Source organism: Paramisgurnus dabryanus, chromosome 7 (genome assembly GCF_030506205.2).
Source record: "Paramisgurnus dabryanus chromosome 7, PD_genome_1.1, whole genome shotgun sequence".
NCBI classification, from domain to species: Eukaryota; Metazoa; Chordata; class Actinopteri; order Cypriniformes; family Cobitidae; genus Paramisgurnus; species Paramisgurnus dabryanus.
The window spans coordinates 7,531,633-7,553,016 of record NC_133343.1 but is presented as its reverse complement, the minus strand read 5'-3'; the positions used below and the strand labels follow the sequence as shown (position 1 = coordinate 7,553,016).

At 37.9% G+C, this 21,384-nt stretch overlaps 1 protein-coding gene across 4 annotated transcripts in view; it reads left to right on the top strand.

The window, feature by feature from the left end:
* scn1lab (sodium channel, voltage-gated, type I like, alpha b) overlaps nt 1–21,384 on the top strand; it is a 55,155-nt gene that overhangs the window by 16,851 nt on the left and 16,920 nt on the right. For all 4 annotated transcript variants that reach the window (XM_073815356.1, XM_073815355.1, XM_073815357.1 and 1 more), the window contains 8 exons: nt 1,581–1,856; nt 2,040–2,378; nt 2,461–2,590; nt 6,393–6,631; nt 6,905–7,078; nt 7,343–7,699; nt 11,136–11,627; nt 20,768–20,900. In XM_073815356.1, coding sequence (XP_073671457.1) covers nt 1,581–1,856; nt 2,040–2,378; nt 2,461–2,590; nt 6,393–6,631; nt 6,905–7,078; nt 7,343–7,699; nt 11,136–11,627; nt 20,768–20,900 — 2,140 coding nt within the window. The remainder of the gene's footprint in view (nt 1–1,580; nt 1,857–2,039; nt 2,379–2,460; nt 2,591–6,392; nt 6,632–6,904; nt 7,079–7,342; nt 7,700–11,135; nt 11,628–20,767; nt 20,901–21,384) is intronic.

The following is a 21,384-nucleotide window of genomic DNA, read 5'->3' as shown; positions in this document are numbered from 1 at the left end:
CAGACTTACTCACAGATAGACAGAGTTACAGACAAACAGACAAAGAGATGACTGAGACAGACTTGCTGACAGACAGAAAGAGAGACAGACAGACAGAGTTACTGACAGATAGAAAGATCTGCTGACAGACTGGCAGAGAGAGACAGATAGACTTACTAACAGACAGACAGATTTAATGACGGATAGACAGACATATAGAGTTACGAACAGAGAGGCTAACAGACGATTGAGACAGACAGACTTGCTTGCAGACAGACTGATAGAAAGACAGTTACTGATAGACAGAAAAAGACATACAGAGACATATTTCCAGACAGACAGACAGAGTTGTTGACAGACAGATAGATTGTCTGACAGATAGAATGACTGACAGGCAGAGACAGATAGACTTACTGGCAGACAGACGACTGAGATGGACTTGCTGGCAGACAGACAGACTTACCGAAAGATAGACTGAGTTACAGACAGTCAGACTAAGAGATGACTAAGACAGACCTGCTGGCAGACAGACAGATAGAAAGACAGTTACTGACAGACAGAAAGAGAGAGAGAGACAGGCAGACAGAGTTACTGACAGACAAAAAGATTGCTGACAGACAGAATTACTGACAGACTGGCAGACAAGGACAGATAGACTTACGAACAGACAGACTAACAGATGACTGAGACAGACAGACTTGCCAGCAGACAGACAGCTAGAAAGACAGTTACTGAGAGACAGAAAGAGAGACATACAGAGACAGATTTACAGACAGACAGACGGATGGATTGTCTGACAGACAGGTAGATTGTCTTACAGACAGAATGACTGACAGGCAGAGACAAATAAACTTATTGACAGACAGACGACTGAGACCGACTTGCTGGCAGACAGACAAACAGACAGAGAGACATACAGAGACAGATTTAGAGACAGAAAGAGTTACTGACAGACAAACAAAATGGCAGAAAGACCGACAGACAGAGACAGACTTACTGACAGACAGACAGACAGATAAATTTGCTTACAGACAAATTTAGTGACAGATAGATAGACAGCCAGAGACACAGACTGACCGACAGAGATACACGTACTGACAGACAGACAGATAGATTTGCTGACAGACAAAGATACTGACAGATAGACAGAGACAGACTTACAGACAAGACAGACATACAGAGTTACTGACAGATAAACTAACAAACAACTGAGACAGACTTACTGGCAGACAGACAGATAGAAAGACAGTTACTGACAGACAGAAAGAGAGACATACAAAAGACCGACTTGCAGACAGACAGATATATCTCTGTATGGTCTATATCTCTGTAATACTGATGTAATCTCTATGTTTCTTTAGTTTGTTGATATATAGATTTTGATTGTTCCATTGTGATACTCAGTGAGAACAAAATAAAACATTGTACAGGAAAACGTCAACAATGCGACTCATACCTGTAATTTACTCTCATTACATAAACTGATCTTCCTCCTCCTAGTACTTACCGATTATTTATCTTTGCTTTCGATATGTGAGCTTGAACTAAGACTACCCCTGGTTGCCCCTGACAACCATGCCTGTGCCTTGATTGGTTGGCAGGTTGCCGCAGCAGCAGCAACAGAGAGCGGGGAGTACAGCGGAAGGGGGGGCTTGTCAGAGGAAAGCTCCTCCGGAGGGTCCAGACTCAGCTCCAAGAGTGCCAAAGAGCGACGAAACAGGAGGAAGAAAAGAAAACAACGGGAGGAGGAGGAGAAAGCCGATCAGGAGAAGTTTCATAAGTCTGCATCAGAGGACAGCATCAGACGACCCGGTTTTCGCTTCTCCATAGACGCTAACCGACTCTCTTATGAGAAGAAGTGCTCCACTCCAAATCAGGTGACTTCCTGTTTCATTTGGGGCATATAGTTTGCTAAGTGATGTTTATCATTTGATCCTAAGGCGTTCAGTTATTAAATATGATAAGTGATGAAATATTAGATATATGTGACCCTGTCAATGAAGTCCGAGCTGAAGTTTTATCATCTATATTTATATTTTTGTCTTTTTCTTTCACTTCAGTCTCTCCTCAGCATTCGCGGTTCTCTTTTCTCCCCGAGGAGAAACAGCCGTGCAAGCCTGTTCAGTTTTCGCGGGCGAGCTCGAGACTTCGGCTCGGAGAACGATTTTGCTGATGACGAGCACAGCACATTCGAGGACAGCGACAGTCGGCGCGGGTCGCTCTTCGTACCTCGTTGCATCGAGAGGCGGAGCTCCACTGTCAGTCACTGCAGCCTGGCCCCAAGGATCATGCTGCCAGCCAATGGAAAGATGCACTGCACCGTAGATTGCAATGGCGTGGTCTCTCTGGTGGGTGGGACATCTGTGCCAACATCACCAATCGGACGTTTGTTACCAGAGGTAGAGCAAATTAAAGTAACCTCACATAAACCCTGACGCATAAAACAATGCCCTTACTTACGATACTTTTCTTTTATTCTAGGGCACAACCACTGAGTCTGACGCACGCAAGAAGCGTTCGGGATCGCACCAGCCGTCAGATTACCTAGACGAGACGGTCGCTAGAAAAAGAGCTTTGAGCGTGGCCAGCATTCTCACGAATACTATGGAAGGTCTGTACAAACATCCCCTGTTTGCACATGTACATATAGACAACACATATAGACTGTGTACACATACTGGATCACACACATGTGCTGTGACCTTTAAATGCTGACTTTTGAAGTAATGTTACTGCAATCTTACATTTTTCCATAAGGGACATGTTACATTCACACTAAACCCTCAATCCTTCTTTCATATAAAAGGTTGGTGGGGTAAAAACATAATTTTAGTCCCTGTATGTAACATGATACCACTTTCAAACGTCCTGTAAATGATCCTTTCAACATACAGCCATTGTGTGATGAACATAGGACAACATTGAGGTTGGTTTTTTTATTGCATTGCCCATTAAACATCAATTGTGGCAAAGTCATCAGAGCATTCAGTGTACCTTCTTTATTATTTCGGCCCATTCAAAAACAATGTTGTCAGTTTTTGTTACAGCAACAGACAATTGCATGTTATTATCACATGACCATCATGAGTGGAGTGTTTTATCACCATAAAGAAAAGGGTTTTATCATTAACATTTTCCTTTTAATGTAACTTATTTTCACATCATAATTTAGATTTGACCATATTCAATTTTTTTGCTTCGTTGCCTTTTTAAATTTGATTAAAAAGGTTCTATTTGCATGCGAATACTGTACTACGCTTACTTGCTGCCAACTATGGAAGACAAAAAATGAATGTAATAAAAAAATGTAAAAATAAATATATGTAGAAATCCATATATAAATATTGAAATAAATTTAGTATAACACAAATGGTACAATTGAGAAAATAATACAATTATAAGTTGATACTTTTGACAAAACAATATATTTATTTATTTATTTACTTATTTATATCTGCATTTATTTATTTATGCATTTAACTAATGACTTATTTATTTATGCATTTATTAATTAATTTATTTATTTATGTCTACATTTATTTATTTGTGCATTTATGTGTTTATTCTAGGGCTGTCAATAGATTTAAATATTTAATCTAGATTAATCGCATGATTTCATGAGTTAACTCGCGATTAATCACAAAGTAATCTCACATTTTTATATGTTCTAAATTTACCTTAATTTAACAATTTTCAGTTTTTTAATACTCTAATCAACATGGGTGTGGACAAATATAGATGCTTTATGCAAATTTATGTTTACACCAGCCTGTTTACATTTTCAACAGAACCATCAGCCATTGTTTTGTATCCATTTTCCTTTCAGAATACCCTTTCCTTTCTCCATTTCTGTTTGCTACTGCGTGGTTTGTGAGCTGTGCTGATAAATTAAGTCGGAATCAGCTAATTTTATAAAATGTTTATATTTTGACATTCTCTATTATGTCAAAAAAATAAAAACTTCTATTATAAAAACTTCAAAACAATGCATGACTTGTTGAATCTTCAACCTGTTTGAAGTTGACAAAGTCAGCAAAGGTAATTTTGAGAAAAATTCCAAATTACCACATCCATACCTTAAAATAATAGATTTAATAAATAGATTTAGCACACACAAAGTTAAAAACAATATCAATATGTTAAACTTTTTTCTTTCTTTTTGTTTGATTGACATTGAGACAGACAACTTTAAGATCTACTATAATGCAAGGATCTTTAATGTTAAGACATCAGATTTTTTCCATAGTTAACCAAACATTTACTTCAGATATAACAGATTATAGGTCCTACCTGCGTGAATTCTTGTCAAAACAGATATTTTTAAAACTCTTGAGATGTCTACATATCGGGGTCGCACACTCGCGCCTCTGTGTGCACGCGAGGAAGATCGTTTTTTGAGTCTTGTCGCTCTGAATAACTCTTTAAACATTAATCAGGTCCCGAACTTTATTTCTCTTAATAACCCTTTTAACATCAAGCAAGTCCTGCAATTTATTTTTACATTTTTGCATGCTTTAAAAGCAAAACCAAAATACGTGGATGGATTTATTCATTTATTTATTTATTTACACTTAAAGGATTACTCCACTTTCATAAAAAAATCGGATAATTTACTCACCTCCATTTCATTCAAGAGGTTTATGTTTTTCTTTGTTCAGTCGAGAAGAAATTTAGTTTTTTGAGGAAAAATGTCCAGGATTTTTCTCCATATGTTGGACGTTATTGGACCTCAACAGTTTACAGTTTCAATGCAGTTTAAAATTGCAGTTTCAATGCAGCTTCAAAAAGCTCTAAACAATCCCAGCCGAAGAATAAGGGTCTTATCTCGCAAAACAATCTTAATATTCGTCAAAAAATAAGCACTTTTAACCACAGCTTCCTGTCTTGCACTAGCCAGCGTGAACTTACGTATTACGTAATCACGTCGAAAGGTCACGCATGACGTGTGCAAAACTACCGCTTCAGTGTTTACAAGTATGTAGAAAGAGGACCGTTCCAACGTTGTTGTATGTGAAATGATTATTAGTTAATGTCTTTGTGTCAGTTTATTGTTTAAAAGGGTCCACAAATGTGCGTTTCACACATGTAGCGCGGGAATTTTCTATGTGATACGTAATGTGTAAGGTCGCGCTGGCGCATCACACGGCTAGTGCAAGACGAGAAGTTGTGGTTAAAAAGTTATTTTTGTTAAGGGCGTAAATGCCGATTATTTTGCTAGATAAGAACCTTATGCCTTGGTTGGGATCGTATAGAGCCCTTTGAAGCTGCATTGAAACTGTCAACTGTTGAGGTCCACTATATGGAGAAAAATCCTGGAACGTTTTCCTCAGAAACTTAATTTATTTTTGAAGAAAAAAAATAAAAACATCTTGGATGACATAAAGGTGAATAAATTATCGTGATTTTTTGATGAAGGTTGAATATTACCTTTATATATTTATTTATTTGTTATTGCATTTATTTAATTATACATTTCTTTATTTATGCATTTATGTTTTTATTCATTTCTTTATTTACACAAATTTTTTTTTTCATCCATAGTCAACACCATCCTTCAATAACAGTCTTATTGCAAAGCCTGCACAAAAGATAAAAGAGCAGTAATACAGTAATCTATTATCGAAGCCTTGAACCTGAAACCTCACACAAGCCTGCTTCCGTTTCTGTTAGATAACACTTAAGAAGGAAAAGTGTTAAGATCCCCTTTAAAGGATTAGTCCATTTTCTTAAAAAAAGAAGTCTTTCTTGGTTCAGTCGAGAAGAAATTATGTTTTTTGAGAAAAAAAATATTCCAGGATTTTTCTCATTTGAATGGACTTTAATGGACCCCAACACTTAACAGTTTTAATGCAGTTTCAAAGGACTAAATGATCTCAAACGAGGCATAAGGGTCTTATCTAGCAAAATGATTGTCATTTTTGGCAATAAAAATAAAAACCACAACTTCTCTTCTTCCTCCGGCTGTGTGACCAGCCAGTACGACCTCACGTAATTGTGTATTAATGTTGAAAGGTCATGTGTTGCATGAAATGCACATTTGCAGACCATTTTAACAATAAACTGACACAAAGACATAAATTAGTATTATTCAACACACAACAACGTCAGAACAGTCCTCCACACTTGTAAACACTGGGGCATAGTGCTTTGTTTGAGATCGTTCAGAGTCCTTTAAAACTGCCATTTTAAACTGCATTAAAACTGTTAAATGTTGGGGTCCATTAAAGTCCATTAAAATGAGAAAAATCCTAGAACGTTTTCCTCAAAAAACATAATTTCTTCTCAACTGAACAAAGAAAGACATTAACATTTTGGATAACATTGTTGTGAGTAAAGTATCTGCATTTTTTTTTTTTTTTTAAGAAAATTGACTTATCCTTTAACATTTGGTGCCATATTGATCATGTTCACAGAACTCGAGGAATCACGGCAGAAGTGTCCTCCTTGCTGGTACAAGTTTGCCAACAGCTTTCTGATCTGGGACTGCTGTCCCACATGGTTGAAAGTGAAGCAGATTATGAACATGATCGTGATGGATCCGTTCGTAGACCTGGCCATAACCATCTGTATTGTCCTCAACACCCTCTTCATGGCTATGGAACACTATCCAATGACAAAGGAGTTCAATCATGTGCTGTCAGTGGGAAATTTGGTAAGTTAGCATCCAATTATGTTTAATAAACTGATAACGTGTAAGGTCTTATAAATAGGTACAACTGTTTCCTATATCGGGAAAGCTCATAAGTGGCTAAAGCAATATCCGATCTGCACAGGTACGTTTCTGTCTATTAAACAACTGCAATGCAACATATTTACGAATGCATTTGTGAGTGCACTTGTATAGGACTCACTCCTGATGTTGGTTGTTAGTAATTGGACTTGAAGTGCGTGAGTTGTGATGATGTGTGCGTGTGTTTGCACACAGGTGTTCACTGGGATCTTCACGGCAGAGATGTGTCTGAAGGTAATCGCACTAGACCCATATTACTACTTTCAGGAGGGCTGGAACATCTTTGATGGCATCATCGTGAGTCTGAGTCTCATGGAGTTGGGTTTGGCCAATGTGGAGGGACTTTCTGTGTTGCGCTCCTTCAGACTGGTGAGTAACCTCATCTTACCTCTTTAGCTCCAACGTTTCAGTTTTAAAAATGTTACGCTGAGCTCACAAATCAAAACAGAATGGACTGGAACGTGTCTTTGGAATTTGTAGCTTTTATTCAAAGCAACTTACAGTGTACTATATTTGGAGTTTCAGTATGTATGTTCTTAGGGGATCGAACCCACGAGTGCCATGCTGTAGGAACATGTACCACAACGTATCTTTCTTCTAACATCCTCTTATCCTGTTTCTCTGTCTCATTAGTTACGAGTCTTCAAACTAGCAAAGTCCTGGCCCACTCTAAACATGCTGATAAAGATCATCGGTAACTCAGTCGGTGCTTTGGGGAATCTGACCCTCGTCCTGGCCATCATCGTCTTCATTTTCGCCGTGGTGGGAATGCAGCTGTTCGGAAAGAGCTACCGCGAATGCGTCTGCAAGATCTCAGAGGACTGCGAGTTGCCCCGCTGGCACATGGACGATTTTTTCCACTCCTTCCTGATCGTGTTCCGGGTGCTCTGCGGCGAATGGATCGAGACCATGTGGGACTGTATGGAAGTGGCTGGACAGTCGATGTGTCTCGTTGTCTTTATGATGGTCATGGTCATTGGGAATCTGGTGGTAAGATCAGCTGTGCAGCGAGAAGGCGGCGAAGAGTTTGATGTTATTGTGATATTGTCAGGTAGGGAATGCATCTGGATCAACATCCTTATTGGAACAACATTCTGATCAACCAGATAGAAATCATGGCTTACGGCTGTAAGTTTACCATAACTTAGACAAATTAATACATCTTTTTTCAATGCGTGCACTTTTAATCTTTGTACAGCGCCTCGTGAATGTAGCCCCATTCATTCCTATGGATCCAAACAGGGATGAATTTAGAAGCCAACAAAACACTTCCATGTTTTCACAATTTAAAGACTGTTACATGAGTAGTTACACGAGTAAGTATGGTGGCACAATAGGAATGGTGGAGCCATAGGAATGAATGGGGCTAGGCTAAATGCTAACGCATTCAAGAAGCGCTGTACAAAGATTAAAAGTGCACACATTGAAAAAGGATAGGTATGTATTAATTCATCTAAGTTGAGGTAAGAACATAGTAAAATATTGAAAAACGGTAGTGTTTTCCTTTAAGATAAGAGTTTAATCATATTTGGTTTTTATTATTTGTAAATATAATGCCGGATATGTTATTAAAAGACATATTTAGATTTAATTTTGTGTAATATTAAACTGTACCTGTCAAATTGATTTGCAGCATCCGGGTTACCGTGTGTTATTAGTTTTGAGTGGTAGTTATCTGAAAAGAGCGAACCTTCGAATGTCGCAACTGGCCATCAAAATCTAGCATTTTGTAATAAGAAACTATAATAAAGTGCTGCAGGGATGGCGTATTTTTGAAGACCAACCCCGGAAGTTAGCCAACAAAGGAGAGACGGAGAATGAGCGCCATTGTCGCCATCCACGCTATTACTTGGAATCTCCAATGACATCACTGCTTTAGTAGATTGAGGTTTTCCCCTCAACGCCACAATGCAACCTAGAAACTTAAAAAAATATATAAATACAATTTTTTTTTTAAATGAGTTACCGCCAAAATCAGTATTGTATCAGATCAGTATTAAAAAATTTATTATAAATTCTTAATTTTACGCAAAATCCAATATCCGCCATGTTATTCTGTCGTCTTTTCTCCCTTTTTTCCCAAAACGCGATAAACGCCACTCTTCCTTCTCTGCAGAATGCAATAAATCCGCTCAACAAATCACAGCGCACCATTCCACGCATTGTTAACAACAATGGCGGCGCGTTGAATACACACGGAATCCTAGTTTTCCTCATCTACTTTGTACTTCATGATCAACAAACAAACAAAAATATACTTTGATGGCATTGATAAACCTGTGGTGGTTTTCTGTGACGGAAAAGAAACATAAGCCATCAAAATCTTACGCGAGATGGGAGACGGAAAAATGCTGGTACTGTAGCTTGTTCTCCTGACAGCGTCAAGCTTTTGTCATGCTAACACATTGACTCCAGGTGATCTTCTGAAAAACTTTCCATTATTTTATGCGAAGCCAACGAAAATCTAGCAGGACCAAAACATTTTACAGCTGATCGCTGTCAAATAAGTTCAGCGACGACGTCCCAAGTATAACAGCAGCAATGACAGTGATCTTAATATGACAAAGTGTTTTGCTCAATGCCATTAATGTGTATTCAGTGTAACCACTAGTCAACTAAATGAATGTAACATGGCAAAGATAAATGCACATTTATATTGATTCAATAGATTTATAGTATTTTGAAAAAAAAAATTATTGCATTTTGTGGAAAAAATAAACCGTTTTTATAATAAATCTTTAAAAATTAAATTATGGATTTGAATTTTAATGTTATTATAACCTAAAGATGCTATTTGAAAGTTTATAACAGAAAATAGTGTTTTTCATCTTGTCACTTTCTTAGTATAGAAAACACATTTTTATCAAAATTAGTCAAAATGGATTTATTGCGTTTTGGAACCAAACTATTCACTTTTATGTAACACAACTTACACAACTTTTTATGTACCCGTCTTTTATAAAATGTAAAGTCTAAATGTGTTAAAAAAAAAAAAAAAATTACTTCAAAATTTATAAATTTGTGAAGATTAAAGAAATATTCAATTTTCTTAAAAGAAAAATCCAGATAATTTACTCACCACCATGTCATCCAAAATGTTGATGTCTTTCTTTGTTCAGTCGAGAAGAAATTATGTTTTTTGAGGAAAACATTGCAGGATTTTTCTCATTTTAATGGACTTTAATAGACACCAACAATTAACACTTAACTCAACACGTAACAGTTTTTTTTCAATGGAGTTTCAAAGGACTATAAACGATCCCAAACGAGGCATAAGACTCTTATCTAGCGAATCGATTGTCATTTTTGACAATAAAAATAACAAATATGCACTTTTAAACCACAAATTCTCGTCTAGATCCGGTCGTGATGCGCCAGCGTGACCCCACGCAATACGTCATGACGTCAAGAGGTCACAGAGGACGAACGTGAAACTCCGCCCCAGTGTTTACAAGTGTGTTGAAAGAGGTCCGTTCTGACGTTGTTGTATGTCGAATGATACTAATTAATGTCTTTGTGTCAGTTTATTGTTTAAAATGGTCCGCAAATGTGCGTTTTATATATGTAACACGTGACCTCCCTACGTCACTACGCATTAACGTTAGGTCACGCTGGACCGACCTAGACAAAAAGTTGTGGTTTTAAAGTGCATACTTTTTATTTTTCTTGTCAAAAATGACAATCGTTTCGCTAGATAAGACCCTTATGCCTCGTTTGGGATCGTTTATAGACCTTTGAAACTCCGTTGAAAAAAACTGTTAAGTGTTGAGTTAAGTATTAATTGTTGGTGTCTATTAAAGTCCATTAAAATGAGAAAAATCCTGCAATGTTTTCCTCAAAAAACATAATTTCTTCTCGACTGAACAAAGAAAGACATCAACATTTTGCATGACATGGTGGTGAGTAAATTATCTGGATTTTTTCTTTTAAGAAAATGGACTATTCCTTCAATTTTTCCCCAAAGTCTATGGGAAAAATGGCTTTTTAGCGAGAGATCCAGTGTCCCGCTAACTTCCGGGGTTGGCGTCATCCCTTTGGCACTCCGTTTCCCTCTAATTTAAGTGGCAGAGAATGGGATTAGGAAAGCTGATATGCTGTCAAAGGAAAGGTTTTCGATCCAGAAACACACCCTACTTGACAAAATCATGGTCATCTGAATTTAAATTCAATTTCAGTAATATAAGTAAATTATAAATTGTAAGTGAAAGGCAGCTTTGTCATAAAAGCAATCATATTGAGATCATAATCGCAAATACACAAGAAGGCTGCATATAAATTTAATGGTTTTAGTTTTCTTTAACTATTATTTCCTTTATATTTTAGGATTTAATTTGAACCAGATATGTTTTTCACAGACTCAGACACATTTCAAGTAGAATCCTTTCATCTCAGCTGTGCTTGACCTTGCTGTTTTGTGCTGTGGCAGGTGCTGAATCTGTTCCTGGCCTTGCTCCTGAGCTCTTTCAGTGCGGACAATCTGGCAGCCACAGACGACGACAGCGAAATGAACAACCTGCAGATCGCCGTGGGCAGAATACAGAAAGGCATCGCGCTGATCAAGTCGGCCTTGCGGCAGTTGATCCAAAGCCTCTGCCTGGCCGGCGGCAAACCTCGCGCTCTAGACGAGGAGAAACCCCTCGACGACCTTCACAGCGACGGCAAGGAAAACTGCTTGTCCAATCACGCTCCCGTCGCCGTCGATCTCACCACAGACTATCTGAAGGGAGGCTGCGTTTCCCCCGGCAACGGGGTCGAAGGTCACGTGAAATACGAAATCGGGGAATGCGACTACATGTCGTTCATACACAATCCCACGTTAACCGTTACGGTGCCGATTGCGGTGGGAGAGTCGGACTTTGAAAACCTCAACACGGAAGATTTTAGTAGCGATTCGTCTGACGTGGAGGGCAGTAAAGAGGTAAGCCGGTTGTCCGTGGTTTTTTTAAACACGCACAAGGAGTCTTTTTTCCAGTGTTGGAGAGAGTAACGCTACAGTATGTTTAAAATCTTTGTTATTAATAGTTTGTTTCATTCATTTAGGTCTGTTTGTACATCATCAGGAGTCAGTGTCTTTTTCCCTGTAAGGGACGAACGGTTGTGTTGAGGCACACTACCATTGTATCATCTTCGACTGTGTGTGTGTGTGTGTGTGTGTGTGTGTGTGTGTTTATATTGGGTTCATGCGCATACAATGACCCTGTTCATCTGCAGCTAGTTAAGGCAAACCTCTGGGCAATAGCAGGTAGATTTACGATTTAAGAGTACGCTCATTACATCAGTGTATCATGTTGTCATAAACACGCTGTCTGGCAAGTACACAGCCTAATGTGTATTATTTACGACCAACCGAGCAGGCATGGCATCATGCGTCCCAGACTATGAATGAGCTTGTTGAGGAAATTGTTCAATTCAGCATCCTTGCCCAGGGTGAAATCGAGTATGCATGTGTATGTGCGTTTATTCGTGTGCGTTCGTATTCCATGCATCTCCAGCTATATCACCGTGCCTAATCTGTTTTTTCCCTTCTTCTAACTTGATCTGTTTTTCTTTTTCTAATTGAAGTGGTTCAAGTGTGTTGAAGTTGCAGACGTTTTTATCCATGTTATGTGAAGTGTGTATCTCCTCTCTGTGTGTGACCTGTTATTGCAGCGTTATGACAGACGAACCCCAGGTTTTCTCTGAGAGATCCTTGTAAGAGACTCATCTTCCTCCACACGCACACTAACCATGGAGACTGCCTTTTTCATTGAATCTCGTCTTTTCATAATCTAAATTTCATTTCTTTCTCTCGTTTGGATCGGATTGCCCTTTGTGTTTCATTTCTCAATGCCTGTGCCCGTCCCTCCCCCTTTAAACGACTCTGTTTTGCACCGAAGAGAGACAGCTGTCAGCCTTTTGTTTTAGATTTCGTTTTCGTTTTACATGAATGTGTGTTTCTTTGGTACTGGGCTTCTTTGCAGTACCTTCAATCACATGGAATGAGCAAGATCATCATTTTACATCAGTAGCCCATCGAGCATCTTTCTGTTACATTAGCTTGTATGTTTTGGTCTTCGTACAAGCTGTCAGCGAGCATTTAGTGCTAAATTATCCCAAAGCAGAAACTGAGACAGCTTGCGGTTGACTTGTGCGTGCGTGTGTGTGTGTGTGCAGAGGTGAATTGTGATAGACGAAAAGGCAATTGTTTGATTCATAAAATCATTGTAGAATTAGATCTTGACATTTAAACAATCAATATTGGAATGATGAAACTAATTTAGCTGCTAGAATATTGATATAAATAGGTTTTATCAGGGCCTAAAATTAACACACGTCAAATGCGAGTAAAAATCGGCAAGTGTATTGGGAGAATGAGTCAAGAACAGTGCTTATGAATAACTCTCGCGGTACTTCGACATCATAATCCAGTCGTTCTGCGCTGTGGGAAGTTGAAACTAGGGATGCACCGATAGGATTTTTTTGGGCCGATACCGATTTAAACAGACAACTTCTGGCCGATGCCGATACTGATATTAAACACTTGTATACAATACTATACAGTTGGTCTATTAGCTAGTTTATTTCTGAATCAAATTATTTTTACTAAACATGGATTGGATCTGATTAACATTCAACTGACCAGCATAATAAGAGAGGCACAAATTAAGCTAAAACAAATATAATAAGACAGCATGGCAACCTTCAAAGGTGGTTTTTGCTATTCAGCATTTATTTTATTAACAACATTAACTCATTTTTTGCATATAATGGATTTCTTTATGCAGTTAATAAATAAACAATTGGTATCGGCCTTTCTCGTGCTATTGCCGATATGCCGATGGTTTCAAATTCATCAAAAATCGGCCGATAAATATCGGCGGCCGATACATCGGTGCATCACTAGTTGAAACCCAACCTAACGGAAACATGATTTGCAAACATTACAAATTCACAATGAGTGTAAATTAGAGTGATATATTAACTTAGCTAGCATAAATTTACAACAAACTGTATAGCTTTACAGCATTTATTGATCTAAAAGTGTTAGTTGATCAGTAGCTGCGTTTACATGGACAATTGTTATCGGTTTAAATGTTCAATCCGAATCAAAATGCTCCATGTAAACACCTCAATCAGATAAAAATCTAATCGGTTTGAGAGTGTTGGTTTACTGTTTGTTATCTGCTCCAAAGCACCAGGTCTGGCGGTACCACTTTTAGCCTAGCTTAGCACAATCCATTGAATCTAATTAGACCATTAGCATTGCTAAAAAAACCCTAAGAGTTTCAGTATTTTTTCTATTTAAAACTTGACTCTTCTGTAGTTACATCGTGTACTAAGACCGACGGAAAAGTAAAAGTTGTGATTTTTTTGCCGATATGGCTAGGAACTATACTCTCATTCCTGCGCAATAATCAAGGACTTTGCTGCTGTAACATGGCTGCAGGAGGCGCAAAGATATTACACAGTGCCCGAAAATAGTCCCCTTGGTAACTTTTAGGGCCCTATCTTGCACCCAGCCAACCCAGTCTCACCCCATGGCGTCAATATTTGACGACACTTGACCATGCGTCAATATGTTGACGCGGAGGGTATACCTTTCGCGTCACTTTTTGACGAACTGGGGACTTCAATACTATCAGGTACGCGAAATTCTCTTTCCTATTTTCTTACCATTTTCTACCATTTTCGCGTCGGTTTAGGGTTAGATTTACATAATGACATCCCTACCCAAACCTATCCCTAACCCCAATGTCAGTTGACAACTGTTTAATTTCGCGTACCTAATAGTATTGAAGTCCCCATTTCGTCAAAAAGTGACGCGAAAGGTATACCCTCCGCGTCAACATATTGACGCATGGTCAAGTGTCGTCAAATATTGACGCCATGGGTGTGAGACTGTGTTGACCCAGCGCAATTGACTTTGTCAGTGACGCATGTATCATTCGTATTTTGCAACGGCGCACAGCGGGTTTTTCCCTCCACAGACGCACTTCGATAAACTAGGGAATGAACTTGGGCGGCTCCCTGGGCGGTTCAGCGCAAAAAAAGAGGCGTGTTCTGGCGCAAACCATCCCTGATGCTATTTTGCAGTTTCAAAAAACAATTGCGCCACTGACCAGAAAAAAAAGTTTAAAGTCAGTGGCGCGTTGCGCGTTGTTCATTATGCTATTTTAAGGGCGCATGCTTGACCGTATAGCTTGCACAACGCGCATACACTTTGCATCTAATCTACACAGATGCAACAGTTCTTTTTGCAAATCATAAATTGTTACACTAAAAAATATTTATACACGAGATAAGGGGAATCATAGTGGTGAGCATTGTGGTGATAGTTTTTATTTATTGTGTGGCTACGTTAAAAAATTCTCATGCAAATAACGATTAAAATATTTTCATAAGTTTGTTGTGTGGCTGTATTACGTTTATTTTATGTAAATAATAATTTAAATGTTTTCATAAGAAACCTTAATGTATATGAACTTGATTTGTTAGTCTACTTTGGGGTTGGACCTTGCGTTTCTTGGGTCCGATTTCAAAGCCCCCAAACCCTTTCAGCGGTGAGGGTGGACGCAGCGATGTCCTCTGCTGGCGTCAGGTCCTGAGGCAGATCCACCTCCTGTTACACGACGTGCCCGATTTATGCTGGCAAGCTTGGGATTCCCCCGTACAAGGACGTCGGTCTCCTCGGCTGTGAACCGCTCCTGGCGTGCGCCTGGTAAATCCGTCATAATAATAGCAACCCGCCATGGAACTTGCGCCCTTGCATTTAAAGGGAATGTTGGATAGCGTTCTGATTGGTTTATTTGACGTTACGCCCAAACCACACCTATGAATAATGAACCTACTTCAGACCAACCCCTTATTGATTTGCGCCCGGCGCAAGAGTTATTTCTCACGCCGGGAAAATAGCAACAGCGCCCAAGATCCGCCCACAAACTCACTTGCGCGTTGCGCTTCGCACTTTCAGATCGTTAAAATAGGGCCCTAAATATCATTGCGCCTCCTGCAGCCACCATACGGCAGCAAAGTCCTTGATTATTACGCCAGAATGAGAGTATAGTTCATAGCCATATCTGCCTAGAAAATCACAACTTTTAATTTTTTGTCAGTCTTAGTACACAATGTAACTACAGAAGAGTCAAGTTTTAAATAGGAAAAATATCGAAACTCTTTGCTCATTTTTAGCACGATGCTAATGATCTAATCAGATTCAATGGATTACGCTAAGCAAAGCTAAAAGTGGTATCACCAGACCTGGAGATTGGCTGAATGGATTCCAAAGTGGTAAAAATGAAATGTTTAACACCGGCCATTGGCAGGTGTGGCAAAAAGTTAGTTTTAGGCCCTGGGTTTTATGTTTTTAGTACACTGTGGTTAATGTATTTTTCTCGTATAAGGTGCTGTCTTTCGGCGATTATTTATAAATGTGCAAGTTTTGCCTGTGATATATTGCACTTTAAAACGTTGAAATAGTAATAGTCTAGACTAGACTTAACTAGTCTAGTCCAGTACTAATCAGTCTAGACCAGAAGACATTTGTTGGCCTGCTGTGATGTATGTAATTGCTACTTACAGTTTAGCTCATAAGTTTAAATCACCCTTGCAAAAAATCACACAAATTGCTGTGTTTGTCCTAAACAAGCAATTTCACGCAACAGATGCAACACAGATGCAACACAGAATAATAACTGTGTTGAATACACAACAACACAGAATAATAACTGCATTTACAAAAATAACCCAGTTCAAAAGTTAACATACCCTACATTCTTAATACTGTTTAATGTTACTTGGCTGATCAAAGACTTTGTTTTGTGATCCTTGTTCACGAGTCTTGTTTGATCACAGCCATTATACTACCCACTGGTTTTCAATTAAAACCAAACAGCAATTTGTGTAATCTCTTTTAACTTTTAAAGGGTATGTAAACTTATGAGATCAACTGTAGATCAAATTGCATTTATGTGGTTTGATGTTGCATACAAAACAATGAGAAGGTTAATAAACACCTTATACAGGTATGATAAAATAAATCTCATAACTTTGTAAATTAACTTGAAATCCTTTTGTAGCAATAATATTCTAAACCTAATTTTCGAATAAAACCACAGATGTGCCCCAAATAAGTTTTAACGTCCAGAAACAGAAATTGCGTGGGATATTATCAAAAACAGAAATTAGGAAACAAATTAAGAAAGCTTTAACCTTTACACAGTGATCCATCATTAGGACTTGCTTTACACTCCACATCAAAAATACTCATTAGATGAATGAAAAGTTTATTTGATAAAAGCTCCTATGCAGGTTTGCTCAGCTTTGCCTTTGAGATCAAACTATTAGAGACATTCTGGAAGATTCTGAAATTGCACACAGCATGCTTACATCATTCCCCCACGCCGCATTAGATGGGTGCCACGGCAACCAGTGCTCTTGCTCAGTTTTAGACAGCATCCTCCTCTTACGTATTTTTTTTAACCTTTTGCTTATTCTCTGACTGCCGGTTTCACGGTAACTCAACAACCAACAATTCTGTGAGGTTGAGCTGTACACTGTGGTCAGGAATACTTCGTTATTATGGCAAAGGATGTCACAACAGTTCTTTCCCAGTATCCAACATCCACAATTACATCGGACAATATGATTATTATTTTCTGCTTTGGCAAAATGTGTAACCACTGCAAAAAAATTCACTTTTAACAGTTAAACATTTGATACTGTACTGTACATACCCAATAGACACTGTACATTGTCCGACCCTGTTAGTGTCTTAACCAGTAATATTACTGAAATTTATGTTATTCCATAGAAAAGCTCTGTGAGTGACAGATAAGCTAATATGTTTTCTTAAAGGATTGTTTACCCCAACATGGAAAATGGTCACTATTTGTTCACCCTTATTCTAATGGCTTACTTTGTTTATCAGAACCAAAACACAAATTAAGAAAAAAAATTAAGCTCCAAAAGTACACCAAAGCATTATAAAATAACTCCATACGATATAAATTGGGTTTTCAAACATTACCATAAAGTTTTTTGATATTTCAATCATAATTACATTTTATTAATAAAATGACTAAGAAAATAAAAACTACTCAATTATATATATATAAAAAATGTTCTAATTTTCATGTAAAGTATTATGTTAATGTTCGAGTGTCCCGGCATAGATTATTCCTATTAAGTGGGCCTTGAAATTAAAAGTTTGGGAACCCCTGCTCTAAATGCATACAAATGGGTTTGATGAAAAGCAAACTAAAAAATAATCCATTATTTCTTATTTAACCCTTTGAACAGTGCCTCTTTTTGTTTAACCCCTTAAAATTCCAGTTTAAGTTTGAGATTTTCATCAACTAATGGATTACATTTTATATTGTACACTCTGCTGGGTTATTTTCATCCCGTTGGGTCAAAAGGGGACAAACTCAGCCATTGGGTTAAATTAACCCAGAAACTGTTTATATTGGACGAAGCAATGGGTTAGAACAACCTAGCATAGGTTAAATTACAACCTATCAGGTTGTGTTCCTCCCTTTTCGAAAGCTGGGTTGAAAAGAACACATAATAGTTTTATTATTATATTATATTATATTATATTATATTATATTATATTGGCCAAAAATCAGTAATAAATTACAAGCCCGCTGGGTTATTTTAACCCATTGTTGGGTCAAATATAATTGTTTTTATTTTTTTTTGTTTACTGTAACCCGCATTCTGGACTGGTCCCTATTTGACCCAATGCTGGGTTGAAAGTAAACCAGTATTTTTTTAGTGTATCGGCAGATAGTTTAAAAACAGCCGATAATCATGGATGATATATCCCTTTTCGAACGCTGGGTTGAAAATAACACATAATAGTTTTATTATTATATTATATTATATTATATTATATTGAGATGCAGCGATATATCGGCCAAAAATTTGTAATAAATTACAAGCCCACTGGGTTATTTTAACCCATTGTTGGGTCAAATATAATTGTTTTGATTTATTTTTTGTTTACTGTAACACGCATTCTGGACTGGTCCCTCTTTGACCCAATGCTGGGTTAAAAGTAAACCAGTATTTTTTTAGTGTATCAGCAGATAGTTTAAAAACAGCCGATAATCATGGACGATATATCCCTTTTCGATCGCTGGGTTAAAAATTACACATAATAGTTTTATTATTAGATTATATTGTATTATATTATATTATAATATATTGAGATGCAGCGATATATCGGCCAAAAATCAGTAATAAATTACAAGCCCCCATATTTAAACTATGCTGGCTTATTTTAACCCATTGTTGGGTCAAATATAATTATTATTTTATTTTTTTGTTAAGTGTAACCCGTCTGCTGGACTCATCCCTTTTTGACCCAATGCTGGGTTGAAAGTAACCCAGCATTTTTCCCGAGTGTTTCGGCAGATAGTTTAAAAACAGCCAATAGTCATGGAAGATATATCCTGTCAATTAAAAGAGAACAGGAAAATGCATTGAATTTGAATTCTGCATATAAATTTAAAAAAAAAAAGCTAAGTTAATGTTCAATAATGGTCACATATGAATGAATAACATTGTAAAAATGTAATCTTCAGAATTAAGTTAAAATGCAAGTTAGTATAATCACCAAACTATTGGTATCGGCAGATATCAGTCTGAATAATTGGCTATCAGTGGAAAGTTTTATATCATTTCATCTATTATATTATATTATATTATATTATATTATATTATATTATATTATATTATATTTAAATGCAGCGATATCAGCCAAAAATCAGTAATAAATTACAAGCCCGCTGGGTCCTAAATATATTATATTATAACCTGTTTGTATGCATTCAGGACACTTAAAACATTATGGAACTTGAAGGTATAGTTTACCCCAAAGTTAAAATTATATCATTATTTACTTAACCTCAGGTTGTTTTAGACCTTTATACATTTCTTAGTTCTACTGAACACAAAGGAAGATATTTGTAATCAAGCAGAAAACAGGAGCACCATTGACTTCCATTGTAGGAAAAACAAATACTATGGTCAGTGGTGCTCATAAATGTTTATTTTTTACAAACCTTGCTTTAAATAACTTCCTTTGTGTTCAGCATAACAAAGAAATTTATACAGATATGTAACAACTTGAGGGTAAGTAAATTATTTACATTTTAATTTTTTCAAAGTTTTATTTTTGAGCGAACTATCCCTTTAAGTATACATCACATTGCTATTGCTTGTTATTTTATAATGGATTTCTGTCCTTTTCAAGTTTAGCGATAGGTGGTCACAATCCACTTTTCACCTTTGGTTCTGAAGAACAGCGAAAGCTGTCTGTGGTTTGAATTACACAAGGATGAGTAAACAATAACAAAATGTTCATTTTGGGGTGAACTAACCCTTTAAGAATATATTAGCTTGTTAGATTTCTCTTTCTCCCCTCAATGTTAAACAAATGCTGTCTCAGACTTAGCATGTAGCTCTGGTGTTAGTTAACGCTAATGCGGCTCCCCCTCTTCAAACTGACTGGCGGACCGAAGCTTGACCACTGCTTAACGGAATGGACTTCCAGCCTGTGTTTTCATGTCAATCAAGGGATTGCAGTCAATGGGGTGGGCTCATGTGATCTGAATCACGCAAACATATTGGAATTATCCAATAGAAGTCATTTATTTTTGGAAGGGGTGGGTGAGAGGTAAGGGGCTTACGTTTGCACTGGACATGAAAATACTCTTAACATTTAATGACAAGATCACAAGCTTGGATGAGAACAAATGCACCTTGAGAAACAAAAAACATGCATGAGGACGGAATGAAGGCACATCAAATGTACCCACAGCTGACTGAGAGATTACACTGTAAGGCCAGAGACCTTTGTCTTCATGCCTGGCTGCAAATTAGGAAATCGATCAAATCGATCAAATCAGTGATCTTAAATCCACCGGCTCGTAGGTACTTTTGAATGATCTGAAACTGCATGAGATTGAGAATAACGGTGAGAGCAATCTGAACATGTGGTTCAGTAAAGACTAATCTCTTACGTGTGTTTGCTTTCTTCTGTCTGATTGTGTGGCTGCGTGGATGCCCGTGTAGAAGCTGCCGATAGATACTGTACTGAGTTCCTCAGAAGGGAGCACGGTGGATATCCGACCCCCGGGAGAAGGTGCGGAGTCTGTCGAGTTGGAGCCCGAGGAGTCCCTGGACCCAGAGGCCTGTTTCACTGAAGGTGTGTGCATGCATGAAAATCAAGCATGGTATTAAACAGTGGCGGCCGATGACTTATTTTTTCGAGGGCGCTCGATGCGAAGTTTGTCACAACATGTATGTACTGTGCATCATGTGTGTGGTTCGTAATTTCAAGATATGTGTTCTGTGCGTCGAGTGAACCTATGTACATCACGTGTCTTGTCAAAATAAGTGCCTGCTGCAGGCGCGCCTAAAGGGTTTATGATAAAAGAGACGCTCGCGTTTGCCAGATACTCGCATAATCTCATGCGTAATCAGAGTTTACTGTTAAGGGAGTGTCTTGCGTGTATTTTGTGAACGTGAGCGTCTCTTTTATCATAAACAGTTTTGACGCGTCTGCAGCAGGCACTTATTTTGACGATACACTTGATGCACATAGGATCACTCAACGCGCAGAACGCACATTTTGAAAACGCAAGCAACACACATGAAACTCCTCGGATGAGCAGTCACGAGCCACTACT